The sequence below is a fragment of the Mustela putorius genome, unplaced genomic scaffold (assembly GCF_011764305.1).
Source record: "Mustela putorius furo isolate JIRA1106 unplaced genomic scaffold, ASM1176430v1.1 tig00003923_pilon_pilon_pilon, whole genome shotgun sequence".
NCBI classification, from domain to species: Eukaryota; Metazoa; Chordata; class Mammalia; order Carnivora; family Mustelidae; genus Mustela; species Mustela putorius.
The window spans coordinates 11,771,907-11,786,628 of record NW_025422068.1 but is presented as its reverse complement, the minus strand read 5'-3'; the positions used below and the strand labels follow the sequence as shown (position 1 = coordinate 11,786,628).

The 14,722-nt window shown below is 39.0% G+C and overlaps 1 protein-coding gene across 4 annotated transcripts in view; it reads left to right on the top strand.

Annotated features, from left to right (window-relative positions):
- The window catches only part of BTNL9 (butyrophilin like 9), a 48,935-nt gene that overhangs the window by 12,339 nt on the left and 21,874 nt on the right, over positions 1–14,722 (top strand). For all 4 annotated transcript variants that reach the window (XM_013049823.2, XM_013049822.2, XM_004780214.3 and 1 more), the window contains 3 exons: positions 3,351–3,479; positions 3,684–3,716; positions 4,011–4,031. In XM_013049823.2, coding sequence (XP_012905277.1) covers positions 3,351–3,479; positions 3,684–3,716; positions 4,011–4,031 — 183 coding nt within the window. The remainder of the gene's footprint in view (positions 1–3,350; positions 3,480–3,683; positions 3,717–4,010; positions 4,032–14,722) is intronic.

The following is a 14,722-nucleotide window of genomic DNA, read 5'->3' as shown; positions in this document are numbered from 1 at the left end:
CTAGAGCAGAAATAAATTATATGAAAACTACAAACAAAATAGAAAAGATGCTCAACATCACTCATCATTGGAGGAATGTAAATCAAAACTACAATGAGATGTCACCTCACACCTGTCAGAATGGCTAAAAGTAACAAGTCAGGAAATGACAGATGGTGCCAAGGATGTGGTGAAAGGGGAACCCTTTTGCACTGTTGCTGGGAATGCAAGCTGGTGCAGCCACTCTGGAAAACAGTATGGAGGTTGCTGAAAAAGTTAAAAATGGAACTACCTTATGACCCTGTTAAGTTCTTTACTTGGTATTTACCCAAAGGATACAAGAACACTAATTGGAAGGGGTACATGCACCCTGATGCTTATAGCAACATTATTTGCAATAGCCAGAATATGGAAGCAGCCCGTGTCCATCAGTTGATGAACAAATAAAGAAGAAATCACACACACACACACACACACACACACACATTGGAACTGGAACATTGTTCAGTTATAGAAAGAATGAAATCTCGCTATCTTGCAAGGAAATAGTTGGATCTAGGGTATTATGCTGAGCAAAATAAGTCAGAGAAAGACAAATACCATATGGTTTCATTTGTATGTGGAATTTAAGAAACAACACAAACAAGCAAAGGGATAAAATAAGAGAGAGGGGGAGAGAGAGAAACCAGGAAACAATCTCTTAACTACAGAGAACAAACTGATGGTTTCCAGAGGGGAGGTCAGTCACAGGGAGATAGGTTAAACAGGTGATGGGGGTTAAGGAGGGCTTGTAGTGATGAGCACTGGGTGATATATGGAAGTATTGAATTGCTGTATTGTACAACTATAACTGATATTACAATATATGTTAGCTAACTGAAATTAAAATAAAAACTTTAAAAAAAGAAAATCTTAAGAAGAGGAAAATACATTTAGAGTACTGTATTGTATTTATATTAAAAAATAGATCTATGTGGACCCACGCAGTTCAAATGTGTGTTGTTCAAGGGTCGACTGTGGAAAAACAAAGAGAAATCTGACCCTTCTAAATGATAACTTGTCACTGAGTAAGAGGACCCAACAACACCACAAGTCACACATAGTTTATTGAAAATATGTACTGTGTCATTGGGGTGGCTTTTTGGGTTAGCTAATTGTGTTATCCAGAGGAAAAATAGAGTGGCTTCTATCTCTATGACAAACATATAGTCACAACTTGGAGCCAGGCACCTTAAACCCCATGAGATAGGACAAAGGGACACCTTCTCCTTGATATTTACATTTCAAAGAAATGGCTCTGAACTCCTTATATGGTTTCCCTTACTGGTGGAGCATAAGGAATAACATGGAGGACATTAGGCGAAAGAAAGAAAAGTGAGTTGGGGTAAATCAGAGGAGACGAAGCACGAGAGACTGTGGACTCTGAGAAGCTGAGCGTTTTGGAGAGGAGGGGTTGGGGTTGGGTGAGCATGGTGGTGAGTATTAAGGAGGACACTATTGCATGGAGCACTTGGTATGATGCATAAACAATGAATCTTGGAACACTGAAAAAATAAAATTAAAAAAAATTTAAAATAAATAAATAAATAATTAAATAATTAAAAACATTTCTGGGTTGTAAAGCTAGTAAGAACTTATTTAGCTTTCAAAAACATTTACATATATCTCAGAGGGAGAGAGAAAAGGTTTTTTGAGTTTTATGAGGAAATGTTCTAAGAAAAGGGAAAAGGAGGGCGTCTCTTTCCAAATCCAATTCTTTCTCTTTTTATTTGCATTTATGCTTTTCAAAAGAGCATGTGGTTCACGTGCATGTCTGTGAGGAGCACATTCAGGTAGAGGGAACAGCAAACACAAAGTTCCAGCGGTGGGAATGGGAACGAACATGTATGGTCATTGGGGAAAGAGGAAGGAGGCAGGAGAAGCTTGAACAAGGGGACACAGTAGAGGTTAGCAAATGTGGGAGGCATTGGACCTGGAGCCCTTGCTCTTAACCTACAGATCAGAGCTCCGTAAACCATCTGTAGTGAAGGACCAATCCCTTGTGGCCCAATATTTTTGTACAAGTCAATAAAAATGCGCTACTAGAAAAATTAAAGTGAAAAAGAAAAAAAGAACCACATAATGCTAAATGAAATTAGCTAGACACCAAAGGACAAATATTGTTTGATTCACTTAAAGGGAGGTACCTAGAGTAGTCAAATTCATAAAGATGGAAGGTAGAATAGAAGTTGCCAGTTGCTGGCGTTCAAGGTGGGTAGGGAGTAGAAAATGGGGAGTTTGTGTTTAAGGGGTAGAATTTCAGTGTAGGAGACCAAGAGAGTTCTGGATAGGGATGGTATTGATGATCCACAACAATGTGAAAGTAACTTAATGTCATTGAATTGTACCTTTAAAAATGGTTAAAATAGTAAAATTTATATTTTACTACCATAAAAAAGGAAAAAATACATTTTTAAAAAAGACTGCTGAGATAAAAACCATCATTTTTGAAAATAATAATCTTCCAGACACCAAATTATTGTGTTACATTGCCACAGGAGTTCCTAAAGGGTTACTTTCCATTTTGCTTGTGTATTTCTTTGCCCACTGGCCCCAGTGGGAGAGGGTCTCAGTCACATCCTGCCTGAGGACAAAGCCTCCCCAGTGAGCCAATTCTTCCAACGCTGTGATGAGAACTAGAAGCAAGTGTTTGTAAGAAGTGGGAAGAAGATCACCTATCATAAAATTCTTCTGAAGTATTTTAAGATTTTTGATAATATTATTTTTAAGTTGTTGCTAATGCAACAAACTCCAAATTGATGTTTGTATTTTGATTTTGTATCCTGAAATATTGGTAGATTTCTTTGTTCTATTTGGACACTTTTTATTTTTCAAGGATTTTCTGCATAAATATAAAGATAATTTTAATTTAAAAAAAAAAAAAGGCAGGGAAAATGACTTGTGGGTTTAACCGTGTGGGTACAGAGCAATAATTCTCTGGTTTTCGGATACTAACACCTTCCATTTTCATGTTCTTCAGAAGTAGGACAATTATGGAGAGAGGTTTAGGGTGGAGGGGTGAGGATAGGGCCAAGATCCCAGAAGCTAAAAGCTGGGGGAGTGGGTGGGATCCATCAGTCCTCCCTTCCATACCCTTCAGTTTGTATTTTCCTATCGTGGCTTAAGTCCACCCCTAGTACTGGGGTCCTCCTCGCGGAGAGCTGCGCGGAGCGCAGGTGCGGCCGCCCTCGTGCACGTTTTACAGATTGCCCACGAGATTTAACGCCTGGCGGCTTGGAAGGCTTTTCGGCACGCTAGGTGTAGAATAGGCTTGTCCCTGAAGTGTTCAGTGGCGCCTAGAGCGAAACAGCTCCTTGTGAGGTGTTTTCCAGATGCCTTTTTACCCGGAGGCTCCCCTTGGAAGAGGGCTTTCCTCGGGACGCTGGTGGCTCTGCCGCTCCTACTGGCTCTCCTCATGACGCTGGCGCTGTACTTCTTTCAGAAGCAACGGCAGTGCCAAGGTAAAGGGCAGACTGGACTGGGGGGTGGGGTGTGTGTGAGGGTGGTCTCCCGCCTGGCGCGCGCTTTGCTGGGAAGAAAGTGCTGGAGGCGGAAGGGGCACCCAGGAGGCGCGGTTCCGCGGCGACTCGGGGCTGGGGTGGGACCTTGCAGAAGAAGGGCGAGCACTCGCCCTCACCTACGCCCCCCTTCCCTCGACCTTTCAGAAAAGCTGAGAAAGCATGCTGAGAAGGACAAAGGTAAGCAGGGAGAGGGGCGCACGCCGCCCGTTTCCCTAAGTAGCAGAAAGTGGTGGGAGAAGGGGGAGGACTTGGTGGGTGGGGGAGGTAAGGACTTCAGACCCCGGGGTACTTGGGAGCAGGGTGCTGGAGGTTTGCTTTGCCACTTGCCCCGCCACCAAGTCCACTCCTCCAACGCACGCAGCCGGTCCTGGTTGCACAGAACGCACAGGGACCGAGTCTGTGCGCTCTAGGGGAGTGACGCCGCAGTGTTCATCCATTGAGATTTTCCTCTTTTCTTCGTTTCTTCTCCAGAGAGACTCACAGCGGAACTGGGTAAGTTCTGGGTGCCGCGCCCACAGTGCTGGCTGCGGACTAGTGGGGTAACCCAGTGCGTGTGCGGTGGGAAGTGTTCAATAGCTTTAGGCGCTCATTGGAGAGCGGCGGATTGCAACAATGTAATTCTAAATCCATCCTTCTGCGCCTCCCACATCTCCACTCCCACAGGATTCACGTGCAGCTGCCACGGAGGTCTGACTTCAGACTCTCCCACAAACCGGGCCTGCTCCTTTCCTGCAAATTACATGATTTGTTTACAATTCCACCATTAAACATTTACTCCCACCGGTTCACCTTCCTAGAACATCTTTCTCTTTTTAATGCGAATGCCACTGGGAAGGAAGGCTGCTTTAATTTGCACAGAAGTGTGACTAATTTATCAGGTTCGCTTTTCTCCCCAGGGGACTTGAACCATGGTGTGGGGGTGGGGGCAGATGGGGTGGGGAAGACCTCAAGAACCACTTTGTATGCCCCAGTGAAATTCCAGACGAAATTTCGAGATTTGAGAAGCTTGTTTTGTAGTCCACCTAGTCCTTCGGAAGGCCTACTATAAGAAGTAATTAACACCATAGTCTAAATTAGAGCACAGTGTTGACTTTCCCATGAGGGATTACTGTTTTTTAAGTTTTTATTTTAATTCCAGTTAATTAATATACAGTGTGATATTAGTTTTACATGTGTAATATAGAGATTCCACACTAACATAGCTCACCCTGTGCTTATACAAATAAGTGCACTCCCTAATCCCCATCACATGTTTAACCCAAATCCCCATCCACCTCCCCTTTGATAACCATCACTTTGTTCTCTATAATTAAGAATCTGTTTCTTTTTTTTTTTTAAGAATCTGTTTCTTGATTTGTCTTTCTCTCTCTATATTTCATATATACATATATATGAACATATATAATATTTTCTCTCTATATTTTTCCCTTTGCTTGTTTTGTTTCTTAAATTCCACATGAATGAAATCGTATAGTATTTGTCTTTCTCTGACTTATTTTTGTTAGCATTATACTCTCTAGTCTCTAGTTCCATCCATGATATTGCAAATAGCAAGCATTAATTTTTTGTGGCTGAGTAATATTCCATTATATATACATACATGTATGTATGTATACCACATTTTATTTTATCCATTCATCAATCGAGGTACACTTGGGCTGCTTCCATATTTTAGCTATTGTAAATAATACTGCTATAAACAGTACTGGGGTACATATACCCCATGTATTGGGCTACATGTATCCTCTTCAGTTAGCATTCTTGTTTTCTTTGGGTAAATACCCACGGTTGTTGAATCGTTAGGTAGTTCTATTTTTAACATTTTGAAGAACCTCCATACTGTTTTCAAGAGAGACTTTATCAATTAACAAGGCAGGAAACAACAAATGGAGACGATGTGGAGAAAGGGGAACTCTCTTACACTGTTCATGGGAATACAAGTTCCTGCAGCCACTTAGAAAACAGTGTGGAGATTCCTCAAAAAATTAAAAGTAGAGCTACCCTATGACCCAGCAATTCCACTACTGGGTATTTACCCCAGAGATAGAGATGTAGTGAAAAGAAGGGCCATATGTACCCCAATGTTCATAGCAGCAATGTTCACAATATCCAAATTGTGGAAAGAGCTGAGGTCCCTTTCAACAGACCAATGGATAAAGAAGATGTCCATATATACAATGGAATATTACTCAGCCATCAGAAAGGATGAATACCCAACTTTTGCATCAACATGGCCGGGTCTGGAGGAGATTATGCTGAGTGAAATAAATCAAGCAGAGAAAGTAAATTATCATATGGTTTTACTTACTTGAGGAACATAAGGAATAACAAGGAGGACATTAGGAGAAGGAAAGGAAAAGTGAATTGGGGAAAATCAGAGGGGGAGATGAACCACGAGAGACTGTGGACTCTGAGAAACAAACTGAGGGTTTTAAAGGGGAGGAGGTTAGAGGAATGGGTGAGCCTGGTAGTGGGTATTACGGAGGGCACGTATGGCATGGAGCACTGAGTGTTATACGTAAACAATGAATCTTGGAACACTACATCAAAAACAAATGACATACTGTATAGTGACTAAATAACACAATGAAAAAAAAACACAAGAGAGTGGCTTTCACACCCACAATGAAAGAGGGTTCCTTTTCTTCCACATCCTCACCAACACCTGTTGTTTCTTATATTGTTGGTTTTAGCTATTCTGACAGGTGGGAGGTGGTAATGTATTGTAGATTTGATTTGCATTTCCCTGATGTTGAATTGATGATGAGCATCTTTTTACATGTCTATTGGCCATCTGTTTGTATTTTTTGGGAGAACGTGGACTTTTTTGCATTCTGCCCATTTTTTAATTGGATTATTTGGTTTTTGGGTATTGTGTTTTTAAGTTCTTTCTAGATTTTGGGTACTAAGCTTTTATCAGATATGTCATTTGCAAATATCTTCTCTCATTCAGTGGGTTGCCTTTTAGTTTTGTTGATTGTCTCCTATGCTGGGCAGATGCTTTCAATTTGATGAAGTCCCAATAGTTTGTTTTTGCTTTTATTTACCTTGATACAGGAGACCTATCTAGAAGAAGTTGCTAAGGCCTATGCCAAAGAAGTTACTTGTGTTTTCTCTGCTTATGTTTTCTTCAAGCATTTCTGTTGTTTCCTGACACATTCTTAGGTCTCTCATCCATTTTGAATTTATTTTTGTGTATGGTGTAAAAAGTGGTCTAGTTTTACTCTTTTGCATGTTGTTTTGTTGAAGAGACTGTCTTTTCCCCATTGGATATTCTTTAATGCTCTGTTGAAGATTAATGGACCATTTAGTTTTGGGTTCATTTCTGGGTTTTCTATTCTGTTCCTTTGATTTTTGTGCCAGTACCAAGCTCTTTTGATTACTACAGCTTTGCATTATATCTTAAAGTCCAGAATTGTGATGCCTCCAGCTTTGTTTCTCCTTTTCAAGATGGCTTTGGCTATTCAGAGTCTTTGGTGGTTTTATACAAATTTTAGAACTGTTTGTACTAGTTCTGTAAAAGATGCTGTTGGTACTTTGATATGGAATGCCTTAAATTTGTAGATTGATTTGGATAGTATAGCTATTTTAACAATATTTGTTCTTCCAATCCATCAGCATGAACTGTCTTTTCATTTCTTTCTGTCATCTTCAATTCCTTTCATGAGTGTATTACAGTTTTCAGAGAACAGGTGTTTCACCTCTTTGATTAGATTTGTTCTTAGGTATCCTACTGTCTTGGGTGCAATTGTAAGTGGGATTGTTGCCTTAATTTCCCTTCCTGCTTTTTTATTGTTGGTGTATAGAAATACAACAGATTTCTGTACATTGATTTTATATCCTGTAACTTTGCTGAATTTGTGTATCAGTTCTAGCACTTTTTTGGTTGGGGTCTTTCAGATTTCCTGTTTAATGTATCATGTCATCTGCAAAGAGTGAAAGTTTGGCTTCTTCCTTGCCAGTCTGGATTCCTTGTATTTATTTTTGTTGTCTGCTTGCTGAGGCTAGGACTTCTAATACTATGTTAAATAACAGTGGTTAGAGTGGGTAACCCTGTCTTGTTCCTGACCATAGAGGGAAAAGCTCTCACTTCCCCCCCCCATTCTTCATAGATGGTCTTTATTATGTTGAGGTATGTTCCCTCTAAACCTACTTGGTTGAGGGTTTTTGTCATGAATCACTGTTGTACTTTGTCTTTCTGTATTTATTGAAATGATCATGTGGTTCTTATTCTTTCTTTAATAATGTGATGTATCACATTGATTATAGAAGTTGAACCACACTTGTAGCCCAGGAATAAATATCACTTGATCATGGTGAATGAGTTTTTAAATATATTGTTGGATTCAGTTTGTTAAGATTTTGTTGAGGATTTTTGCATCTATGCTCATAATGGACGTTGGTGTATCGTGCTCTCTCTCTCTCTCTTTTGGTATCTTTATCTGGTTTTGCTGTTAGGGTAATGTTGGCCTCAAAGAATGAATTTCCTTTTCTATTCTAAAAATAGTTGGAGAAGAGTAAGTATTAACTCATCTTTAAATTAGTGGTAGAATTTAACTGTGAAGCTCCCTGGTTCTGAACTTTTGTTCATTGGGAATTTTTTGAAACTTAAAATCAATTAATTAACATATAGTGTATTATTAGTTTCCGAGGTAGAATTCAGTGATTCATCAGTTGCATAGAACACCCAGTGCTCATTCTATCAAGTGCCCTCCTTAAAGCCCATTACCCAATTACCCTAACATCCCTCTCCCCTCCAGCAACCCTCGGTTTGTTTCCTATAGTTGAGTCACTTGTGATTTGTCTCCCTCTCTGATTTCATCCTATTTTATTTTTCCCTCCCTTCCCCTATGTTCCCTTGTTTTGCTTCTTAAATTTCCACATATGAATAAAATCATATGGTATTTGTCTTTCTCTGATACACTTATTTCACTTAGCATAATACCCTCTAGTTCCATCCACATAATTGCAAAATGGTAAGATTTCATGCTTTTTGATGGCTGAGTAATATTCCACTATAGATATATAGACCACATCTTCTTTATCCATTCATCTGTTGATGGACGTCTCAGCTCTTTCCATAGTTTGGCTACTGTAGACATTGCTGCTATAAACATTGGGGTGCATGTGCCCTTTGAATCACTATGTTTGTATCCTTTGAATAAATACCTAGTAGTGCAATTGCTGGGTCGTATGGTGGCTGTATTTTTAACTTTTTGAGGAGCCCCCCCCTGCTGTTTTCCAGTTTTGCTGCACCAGCTTGCATTACCACCAACAGTGTAAGAGGGTTTCCTTTTCTCTGCCTCCTTGCCAATTTCTGTTATTACCCGACTTGTTAATTTTAGCCAATCTGACTGGTGTGAGGTGGTATCTCATTGTGATTTTGGTCTGTTGAAAGTTTTTTGATTACTGATTCAGTTTCTTTGCTGGTTATTAGTCTGTTCAAGTTTTCCATTTCTTGTCTTTTCAGTTTGGGTATTTTATATATTTCTAGGAATTTAACCATTTCTTCTAGACTGTTCAATTTGTTGGGCTATAGTTATTTTCATAAAATTCTCTTATGGGATTGTATTTCTTATGATATGTGGTGTTGGCTGTTATTTCTCCCCTATTTGTGATTTTATTTATTTGATTCCTTTCTCTTTTTTCTAGATAAGCATAGCTAGAGAGCTATAAATTTTAAAGAACTCCTGGTTTCGTTGATCTATTCTATTGTTTTTGTAGTTTCTGTATCATTTATTTCTACTCACATCTTAATTATTTCCTTCCTTCTGCTGGCTTTAGGTTTTGTTTGTTGTTCTTTTTCTAGCTCCTCTAGGTGAAAGGTTAGGATTTTTTTTTTTTTTTAGCTTTTTCTTGCTCTTTGAGGTAAGCCTGTATTTCTGTATATTTGCCTCTTAGGACCGGTTTTGACCATTTGGGTTTCATTTTCATTTGTTTCTATGTCCTTTTTTTTAAAAAAATTTTTTATTTTTTATAAACATATATTTTTATACCCAGGGGTACAGGTCTGTGAATCACCAGGTTTACACACTTCACAGCACTCACCAAAGCACATACCCTCCCTAATGTCTATGTCCTTTTTAATTTCTTCTTTGACTTCTGGTTGATCCATTCATTGTTTCATAGTATTTTTTTTTACAATGGTTATGCAGTTTTTAATACTTCTCAGGCCAAGAAACTTACAAAACATCATTGGAAAGAGGAAAAATGATATAAAGTTAAAACGATATTGTCAAAATGGAATATTTCTTTGAGAATTTTTTGGGAAATATTATATTTGAACTTTTTTTCTTGAGTTATGGTAAACATATTCTGTTTTTATAAGGGTAATAAGGGTAAGATTTGTATTTTTTTTTAAACTACCATGTGTTTCCGATCTTTCCAGACTTTTTCTTGTGGTTGACTTCTAGTTTCATAGTATTGTGGTCAGAAAAGTTGCATGGTATATAACTTAGATCTTGAATTCTTCAGGCCTGATTTGTGACTTAGTATGTGATCTACTCTGGAGAAGGTACCCTATTCACTTGAAAAGAATGTGTATTCTTCTGGCTTAGAATAAAATATTCTGAATGCATCTATTAAATCCATTTGTTCCATTGTGTCATTCAAACTTGTTGTTTTCTTTTTATTTTAATTTATTTTCAGCATAACAGTATTCATTATTTTTGCACCACACCCAGTGCTTCATGTAATCCGTGCCCTCTATAATACCCACCACCGGGTACCCCAACCTCCCCCCCCCACCACTTCAAACCCCTCAGATTGTTTTTCAGAGTTCATAGTCTCTCATGGTTCACCTCCCCTTCCAATTTCCCCCATCTCCCTTCTCCTCTCTAACTCCCCATGTCCTCCATGCTATTTGTTATGCTCCACAAATAAGTGAAACCATATAATTGACTCTCTCTGCTTGATTTATTTCACTCAGCATAGTCTCTTCCAGTCCCATCCATGCTGCTACAGAAGTTAGGTATTCATCCTTTCTGATGGAGGCATAATACTCCATAGTCTATATGGACCACATCTTCCTTATCCATTCGTCCGTTGAAGGGCATCTTGGTTCCTTCCATAATTTGGTGACCGTGGCCATTGCTGCTATAAACATTGGGGTACAAATGGCCCTTCTTTTCACGACATCTGTATCTTTGGAGTAAATACCCAGGAGTGCAATGGCAGGGTCATAGGGAAGCTCTATTTTTAATTACTTTTTTTTATTTTTATGATTTTTTAAAAATTTTTATTTTTTATAAACATCTATTTTTATCCCCAGGGGTACAGGTCTGTGAATCACCAGGTTTACACACTTCACACCACTCACCAAAGCACATACCCTCCCCAATGTCCATTACCCCACCCCCCTTCTCTCAACCCCCCTCCCCCCAGCAACCCTCAGTTTGTTTTGTGAGATTAAGAGTCACTTTTGGTTTGTCTCCCTCCCAATCCCATCTTGTTTCATTGATTCTTCTCCTACCCACTTAAGCCCCCATGTTGCATCACTACTTCCTCATATCAGGGAGATCATATGATAGTTGTCTTTCTCTGCTTGACTTATTTCGCTAAGCATGATACGCTCTAGTTCCATCTATGTTGTCGCAAATGGCAAGATTTCATTTCTTTTGATGGCTGCATAGTATTCCATTGTGTATATATACCACATCTTCTTGATCCATTCATCTGTTGACGGACATCTAGGTTCTTACCAAAGTTTGGCTATTGTGGACATTGCTGCTATAAACATTTGGGTGCACGTGCCCCTTTGTATCTTTAGGGTAAATACCCAGTAGTGCAATTGCTGGGTCATAGGGCAGTTCTATTTTCAACATTTTGAGGAACCTCCATGCTGTTTTCCAGAGTGGTTGCACCAGCTTGCAGTCCCACCAACAGTGTAGGAAGGTTCCCCTTTCTCCACATCCTCGCCAGCATCTGTCATTTCCTGACTTGTTGATTTTAGCCATTCTGACTGGTGTTAGGTGATCTCTCATTGTGATTTTGATTTGTATTTCCCTGATGCCGAGTGATATGGAGCACTTTTTCATGTGTCTGTTGGCCTTCTAGATGTCTTCTTTGCAGAAATGTCTGTTCATGTCCTCTGCCCATTTCTTGATTGGATTATTTGTTCTTTGGGTGTTGAGTTTGCTAAGTTCTTTATAGATTCTGGACACTAGTCCTTTATCTGAAATGTCGTTTGCAAATATCTTCTCCCATTCTGTCAGTTGTCTTTTGATTTTGTTAACTGTTTCCTTTGCTGTGCAAAAGCTTTTGATCTTGATGAAATCCCAATAGTTCATTTTTGCCCTTGCTTCCCTTGCCTTTGGCGATGTTCCTAGGAAGATGTTGCTGCGGCTGAGGTCGAAGAGGTTGCTGCCTCTGTTCTCCTCAAGGATTTTGATGGATTCCTTTTGCACATTGAGGTCCTTCATCCATTTTGAATCTATTTTCATGTGTGGTGTAAGGAAATGGTCCAATTTCATTTTTCTGCATGTGGCTGTCCAATTTTCCCAACACCATTTATTGAAGAGGCTGTCTTTTTTCCATTGGACATTCTTTCCTGCTTTGTCGAAGATTAGTTGACCATAGAGTTAAGGGTCTATTTCTGGGCTCTCTATTCTGTTCCATTGATCTATGTGTCTGTTTTTGTGCCAGTACCATGCTGTCTTGATGATGACAGCTTTGTAATAGAGCTTGAAGTCCGGAATTGTGATGCCACCAACTTTGGCTTTCTTTTTCAATATCCCTTTGGCTATTCGAGGTCTTTTCTGGTTCCATATAAATTTTGGAATTATTTGTTCCATTTCTTTGAAAAAGATGGATGGTACTTTGATAGGAATTGCATTACATGTGTAGATTGCTTTAGGTAGCATAGGCATTTTCACAATATTTATTCTTCCAATCCATGAGCATGGAACATTTTTCCATTTCTTTGTGTCTTCCTCAATTTCTTTCATGAGTACTTTATTGTTTTCTGAGTATAGATTCTGTGCCTCTTTGGTTAGGTTTATTCCTAGGTATCTTGTGGTTTTGGGTGCAATTGTAAATGGGATGGACTCCTTAATTTCTCTTTCTTCTGTCTTGTTGTTGGTGTAGAGAAATGCAACTGATTTCTGTGCATTCATTTTATATCCTGACACTTTACTGAATTCCTGTATAAGTTCTAGCAGTTTTGGAGTGGAGTCTTTTGGGTTTTCCACATATAGTATATCATCTGTGAAGAGTGATAATTTGACTTCTTCTTTGCCGATTTGGATGCCTTTAAATACCTTTTGTTGTCTGATTGCTGAGGCTAGGACCTCTAGTACTATGTTGAATAGCAGTGGTGATAATGGACATCCCTGCCGTGTTCCTGACCTTAGCGGAAAAGCTTTCAGTATTTCTCCATTGAGAATGATATTTGCGGTGGGTTTTTCATAGATAGCTTTGATGATATTGAGGTATGTGCCCCCTATCACTACACTTTGAAGAGTTTTGATCAGGAAGGGATGCTGTACTTTGTCAAATGTTTTTTCAGCATCTATTGAGAGTATCCTATGGCTTTTGTTCTTTCTTTCATTGATGTGTTGTATCACATTGACTGATTTGAGGATGTTGAAGCAAACTTGCAACCCTGGAATAAATCCCTAGTTGGTCATGGTGAATAATCCTTTTAATGTACTGTTGAATCCTGTTGGCTAGTATTTTGGTGAGAATTTTCACATCCGTGTTCATCAAGGATATTGGTCTTTAGCTCTCTTTTTTGATGGGATCCTTTTCTGGTTTTGGGATCAAGGTTATGCTGGCCTCATAAAATGAGTTTGGAAGTTTTCCTTCCATTTCTATTTTTTGGAACAGTTTCAGGAGAATAGGAATTAGTTCTTCTTTAAATGTTTGGTAGAATTTCCCCGGGAAGCCGTCTGGCCCTGGAATTTTATTTGTTTGGAGATTTTTAATGACTGTTTCAGTCTCCTTACTGGTTATGGGTCTGTTCAGGCTTTCTATTTCTTCCTGGTTCAGTTGTGGTAGTTTATATGTTTCCAGGAATGCATCCATTTCTTCCAGATTGTCAAATTTGTTGGCGTAGAGTTGCTCATAGTATGTTCTTATAATAGTTTGTATTTCTTTGGTGTTCGTTGTGATCTCTCCTCTTTCATTCATGATTTTACTTATTTGGGTCCTTTCTCTTTTCTTTTTGATAGGTCTGGCCAGGGGTTTATCAATTTTATTAATTCTTTCAAAGAACCAGCTCCTAGTTTCGTTGATTTGTTCTATTGTCTTTTTGGTTTCTATTTCATTGATTTCTGCTCTGATCTTTATGATTTCTCTTCTCCTGCTGGGCTTAGGGTTTCTTTCTTGTTCTTTCTCCAGCTCCTTTAGGTGTAGGGTTAGGTTGTGTACCTGAGACCTTTCTTGTTTCTTGAGAAAGGCTTGTACCGCTATATATTTTCCTCTAAGGACTGCCTTTGTTGTGTCCCACAGATTTTGAACCATTGTATTTTCATTATCATTTGTTTCCATGATTTTTTTCAATTCTTCTTTAATTTCCCGGTTGACCCATTCATTCTTTAGAAGGATGCTGTTTAGTTTCCATGTATTTGGGTTCTTTCCAAACTTCCTTTTGTGGTTGAGTTCTAGCTTCAGAGCATTGTGGTCTGAAAATATGCAGGGAATGATCCCAATCTTTTGATACCGGTTGAGTCCTATTGATCAAGGATGTGATCTATTCTGGAGAATGTTCCATGTGCACTAGAGAAGAATGTGTATTCTGTTGCTTTGGGATGAAATGTTCTGAATATATCTGTGATGTCCATCTGGTCCAGTGTGTCGTTTGAGGCCTTTATTTCCTTGCTGATCTTTTGCTTGGATGATCTGTCCATTTCAGTGAGGGGAGTGTTAAAGTCCCCTACTATCATTGTATTATTGTTGATGTGTTTCTTTGATTTTGTTATTAATTGGTTTATATAGTTGGCTGCTCCCACATTGGGCATATAGATATTTAAAATTGTTATATCTTCTTGTTGGACAGACCCATTGATTATGATACAGTGTCCTTCTACACCTCTTATTATAGTCTTTGGCTTAAAATCGAATTGATCTGATATAAGGATTGCCACTCCTGCTTTCTTCTGATGTCCATTAGCATGGTAAATTATTTTCCACCCCCTCACTTTAAATCTGGAGGTGTCTTCTTGCTTAAAATGAGTTTCTTGGAG